General features: G+C 40.9%; 1 protein-coding gene across 1 annotated transcript in view; it reads left to right on the plus strand.

The window, feature by feature from the left end:
- The window catches only part of LOC119424635 (seizure 6-like protein), a 337,403-nt gene that overhangs the window by 241,943 nt on the left and 89,270 nt on the right, over positions 1–6,190 (plus strand). Inside the window, exon 9 of the mRNA XM_037692123.1 lies at positions 1,100–1,238. Coding sequence (XP_037548051.1) covers positions 1,100–1,238 — 139 coding nt within the window. The remainder of the gene's footprint in view (positions 1–1,099; positions 1,239–6,190) is intronic.

A 6,190-nucleotide genomic window follows, 5' to 3' on the forward strand; every position in this document is an offset into this window, starting at 1 on the left:
AGGGGGACAGTTGAACCCGGAGGCCTCCACCCCTGTTTAATGATGGATGTTTTCTTTTCACAAAGATGGCCTCCTTTACTCCTCTCTCAAACCATCGTTCCTCTCTGTCCAGGATGTGAACATCTTCATCCTTGAAAGAGTGACCACTGGCCTGGAGATGAGTGTAGACCGCAGAATCCTGGCCTGATGATGTTGATCTTCTGTGCTGGGCCATCCTTTGGCCTTTTAAACCCCAAAATACATTACGGCAAAGACTGGTTCATCCCAAAGATCCAGTCCCCCGGCACAAACAGAGTAATGTTGTGTATGCTGTTTAGTGTCAGGAGGGCTGTGATCAGTCTTACATCGGGGAAACTAAACAGCCACTGGCCAAAAGGATGGCCCAGCACAGAAGATCAACATCATCAGGCCAGGACTCTGCGGTCTACACTCATCTCCAGGCCAGCTGTCACTCTTTCAGGGATGAAGATGTGCACATCCTGGATAGAGAGGAACGATGGTTTGAGAGAGGAGTAAAGGAGGCCATCTTTGTGAAAAGAAACCGTCCATCGTTAAACAGGGGTGGAGGCCTCCGGGTTCAACTGTCCCCCTCTTACAATGCTGTGATTGCTAGTATCACTCAGCCCTCTGTGAGTAGTAAACAGCCATCAGTGTGATAATGACCCATTGTTAGGCTGATGGTCCTTCTTGAGCATGTGATCAGCTGGTTTTGGTTGTCAGCAGCAAAACTGGTTGATCCACTCTGAGAAGGTGCTATTTAAGAGACTGAGCTGAAAACAGCACCTCAGACTGAGGAAGTCTCTCGGATGAGAGACGAAACGTTTCTACATTTTTTTTGTTGATTTGCTTTGTTTTGTTTTTTTGAATGTCCAGAGGACCAGATTTAACTTTTTTAGATTTTTCTACCTGGATTATTGAGCATGCATCAGGATATAGTTTATTAATATTTATTTGTCTATTAACATTTAAATGTTCATTTACTTTTTTTTTACTCCCCAAACAACAACTGTTTTGTTTTTGTTTTTCTGAAACCTTGCCTCCCCTAAAATACATATAACGTTTAAACAATCTTTACTCTGATCTCCTCCTCTACATTTAGCTCAATGTGGGGGTGACCTGACCGGTCCAGGAGGAGTGATTCTATCTCCAAACTGGCCTGAGTGGTATGGAGAAGGAGAGGACTGCAACTGGAGAATACATGTTGGCGAGGAGAAACGAGTTCTACTTGATGTACAACTGTAAGAAAACCAAAAACACACATCAGCTATTAACGCATGTTGTCTCAGTCCAAAGTTTGTACTAATTTTCATTAAAGAAGTGCACAAGGAGCTCTGTGCTTGTGGGACGGTGTTAATGAGATATTTCTCATTACTGTAACTGAGCAAATAGGAAATGGTCTTTGCGATCAGTTGCTGGTAAAGTTTTGATAGATAATAATGGGTTTTGCTCTTTGCAGAGCTGCAGTGTCTTTGTTTAGGTGTCATTTTAAGCTTAAATTATAAAAGGTAAGTGGTTGAACAAACACTGTTCTTCAGAAAATGTTCAAAATACAAGTCCTTTGTGAAAATAAGGTTAAAATATATATATATATATATATATATTTTTTTGTTGTTGTTTTGTTTTACTTTCGAACAAATGGTTCAGAACACTTTAATTCAAGTTTACAAGAAACAACATATGATTGCTCAAGAATTTTGCACAGCACTGCACTTTTTCAAAACAAAACAGGGAGATAAGTAAATTCTAACAAAACAAAACAAAATTCTAAGCAAGTAAACAAGAGAATTTGAAGTCCCAGTGTTAAAACCAACTGAGCATGATACAACATTTCTGTTTGTTTTACTTAGAATCAGGGCGGGCTGGGGTTGAAATTCAGCCCAGAAGCTTTTTTTGAAGAGGCCTTTTATCCAATCGCACGACGGATGCATGTGGAACCATAATTTTAACATGAGTACTTTATTTGCAGCATAGAAACAATATGTTTTTTCTGCAATCAAAACTACTATTTATGTTTGTATGTATTCAATGATACAAATAAAAAACACTTATCAGTTTATAAAAGTTTATTACACAAGCAGCTTAAAAGTTTATTAAACAAGCAGCTTATCATAAAAATCAAAACAAATATTAAGGAATGAAAAACAACCTCCAGAGGTATACAGACCTATAATATCATAACTCTCTCCCAAACAAAAGGAAACTGTCAGAACTTACATCATTAACAAGCATTTGAGCAGAACACAGGTCTCTGCACCTCTGTCTATAACTGCATCATTGTCTAAAGTCATCAGGGCCTCTTTTTCTCCTCCTCTTCCATCTCCACCTCCTTCTCCTGACTCCTATGACTGGGATTATCCTCTCCTTCTGCATCAACTCTTCAAGTTATACTGGCCTTTTTAGCTGGTAATAAGAATAACGGCAACAATTACACATTTTAGAGCACTTTTGCGAATAATTTACAGTTTTATCAGAGAGTCAGAGTCAGAGATTCTTTATTGTCATTCGCACCTCATGTGGTACATGTGATGGAGCGAAATTATGTACACAGGGTCCCAGTTACATCCAACAATACAATGTAAAAGAAAAACAATGATAACATCTAAGATATGAACTAAGAAAAACATCAACTAAATATACACTAAGCACTAATAGCATAAAAACATTACGTCAAACATCAGCACAAACATGAACATGAGTAAGCAGATGAGCACGCATGAACACATCAACATTGAAACAGGTCATCAGCAACATGAAACAAATCAGCAGCAACATTGAAACAGATCAACAGCAACATGAAACAGATCAACAGCAACATGAAACAGATCAGCATCAACATTGAAACAGATCAGCAGCAACATGAAACAGATCAGCATCAACATTGAAACAGATCAGCATCAACATTGAAACAGATCAGCATCAACATTGAAACAGATCAGCAGCAACATGATGTAATTTTTCACATTGATTATTCTGGTTAGAGATTCATGAGTCTAACAGTCTCAGCTGTTTCTCAGTCTAGAGGTTCTACACTTAATGCTCCTCAACCTCCTTCCTGAGGGGAGTGGGGCAAAAAGTGTGTGTGCTGGGTGAGTGGGGTCCTTCATGATGCAGGTGGCCCTCTTCCTGCATCTGGAGGTGTAGATGTCTGTGGTGGTGGGGAGACTGACTCCAACATCTTCTGTGCAGCCTTCACCACTCTCTGCAAGGCTTTTCGTTCTGCAGCTGTGCAGCCTCCATGCCACACATTGATGCTGGAGCACAGAATGCTCTCCACTGCACACCTGTAGAAGGAGGTGAGGAATGAGCTTCCCAGACCAGCTCTTCTCAGCCGCCTGAGGAAGTAGGGTCTCTGATGAGCTTTCTTGATCAGTCTGGTGGTGTTGCTGCTCCAGCTGAGGTTGTCGTTCATGTGTACACCCAAGTAGTTGTAGCTGGAGACCACTTCCACCGCGGATCCTCTTATGTTCAGGGGGGTGAAGATGTGTTTGTTCCTTCTGAAGTATTCAAAAAGTGTTCAATGCAAAAAAAAAAAAACTTCCTTCGTGGACAGATTGTGGACTTCCTTCTGAAGTCCAAGATCATAACACATTATAACACAATTTTATTATAACACAAATACAACATAAGCAAAACGCTACAGACCCCCCTCCCCAACCCCCCCCCACCCCCACACACACACACACAGCAAATTAATTACTCACTGCAATGTATGTTTCTTGAGCTAGTAAAAAAAAGCTCTATATTAATGTAGAAACAGAAATAGGAAATCAGACTCTTTCCTGAAATATATTTTCTTTTGCAATAAAGAAACGTGCCTTTTTCTGGTCAGTCAGTATGGATTATTTTAATTTTTTTGATAAAGCAGATTAAAGATTTATGTACTTACGGTGTAACTATACTGATAGGCTTCCTTAATGTTTTCTATTTGTTTACTTTAATGTTGTTCTGTGTGCCCTGAACACATCCGGAAATCCAAACACACTATAGCTATGTTTACATGTGTAAAATTCTTTGACCGTATTGAAAAGTATTTGGATTAAATAATCCAAATGTATCGTTTACATGGGCATAATCCAGTCATGACATGCAGCAGGCTTTTATTCAGAATAGTGACATTCACAGAGAGGTAAACTTTGCTAAAAAAAAAAAAACACAGAAAAAGACGTTCTACTTCCTTCCGTGATGAATGTAAACAAACCTGAGCGCCCAAAATGGACTGGTGCCAGGATTTAATGATGGTGGAGACATTACTGCACTCCCTGATTGAGCTACAGACAAAGCAACACATGTTTCAAACACATCTCTTTCAAAGTTTCTAGTAGAAGTGTTGTATCGCTCACTGACATATTAGCATCTAGCCAAGCGGAAATATGTGAGGTTGACATACTGTAGGTCACACATGCAGTCAGGTCAGTTTTCCACAATGGTAAATGGACTGTACTTATATAGTGCCTTTCTATCTGATCAAGACACTCAAAGCTCTTTACAACACATTCTGTGCCCTCATTTACCCATTCATACAGCACTCTACTAGATCTATACAAAGAATAATCAGAGCTTTATCACTTTCATGCACTGATGGGACACACATTGAAGGCAATGAGGGGTTTAGTGTCTTGCCCAAGGACACTTCGGCATGTGACTGCTGGTGGAGTCAAACCTCCAGCTCTTGCAATGGAGGACGACTGCTCTAACCACTCAGCCACAGCCGCCACAATATCCAGATTAAGTGTTTACATGCACACCGTTTGGATTATGAATCGGCATAAACCACCCCTCATTCTGATTACAAATTCATTCGGATCGAGCTGAATCAGCTCAGAATAATCCGAATGGGGCATTTACATGATGCATTTTTATTCCGAATGGCCGTTTAATCCATTTACATATGTCCATGTAAACATAGAGCCAACTCTGGGATGGATGACAGGTCCATGCAGGCCCTGATTGCTAACCTGCTGTGTCCATGCTGCTCAGTCCTGTGTTATCACTGTCCTGGCTGACTTTAGTCACACTTACTTTGCACCCGCACCCCCTCCAAAAATGTCTGCTATTTTAGCGCATTTGGCTGAATCTTGCACTAACGTTTTCCTTTTGTTTACCTTAGTTTTTCTGCTCCACCCATCTCTTTCTCCTTTCGTTTTATCGTGTTTGCTACCCGGTCTCCTTCCTTTTTTCTTTTTTCAAATTAGGAGGTGCTGTTTGTATCGTATGTGACGTTTGACTGCCGCTTGCGGTCGCAAGGGCTGCTGCGCAGGGTTGTAACAGCTTTAAAAACAACAAACAAACAAAAACAACGCACCAATTACCCCTGGCCAATTCGGCCTGGAACTGACCAGCTGTCCGGGAGTCCTCCCGAACCTCCCTATGGCCAGCCCGCCCCTGCTTAGAAGTGTTGGTCTGGATCTAGGATTCCTTACAAATCCTTTGCTTTCCGAGTTGGAGATTTACATGACAACTGTCTGGATGTTTGAGTTCTCGATTCAAATGAAAATGCTCAGCCATGTTGCAGCCTGCTTGTTTAACATGTTTGTTTTCTACCAAATGATTGAACTTTACTTAAACATTTTTCCAAGGTCAAATTGGGGGTTTTCACCAGAGGCTGAGTTTCATGTACACCCATCATGTACTTTTAAATGATAAAATAATCAAAAATATTATATCTATTCTGGTCTGCCAAATTAAATGGTAAATGGACTGTACTTATATAGCACATTTCTATCTAATCAAGATACTCAAAACACCTTACATTACAACCTGTGCAACATTTTTCAGTCAGGTCATCTGGACAGTTTCTGTTAGGATTTGTGTCAGGAGCGAACCCAGAGTGCAGAACAGGGACTCAACTCGGCAGAAATACAAAAATAGGATTTTAATGAGAAATTAAAGTACAAAATAACAAGCTGACGGGGCAGCAAAACTTACATGAACGTAGGAAGGAGGCACGGGAAACTCAGGAGGCACGAGAGACACGGGGAACCAGGAAGACTCAGGGAAAGACTCAGAGACCCAACAAAGAGTACCCAACGAAGACGACCCGACGAAGAACAAGACAGAACAGGCAGCTTATGTGCATAGACAAGACGAGTCATAATTGCAGACAGCTGGGACGAGACACGGGTGGTAACAATGGAAACTAATGAGGGAGCACGAGGGAAACAGACACAAACCGGGCCACAGAAAAGTACCA

The sequence above is a fragment of the Nematolebias whitei genome, chromosome 18 (assembly GCF_014905685.2).
Source record: "Nematolebias whitei isolate Nwh7 chromosome 18, NemWhi1, whole genome shotgun sequence".
NCBI classification, from domain to species: Eukaryota; Metazoa; Chordata; class Actinopteri; order Cyprinodontiformes; family Rivulidae; genus Nematolebias; species Nematolebias whitei.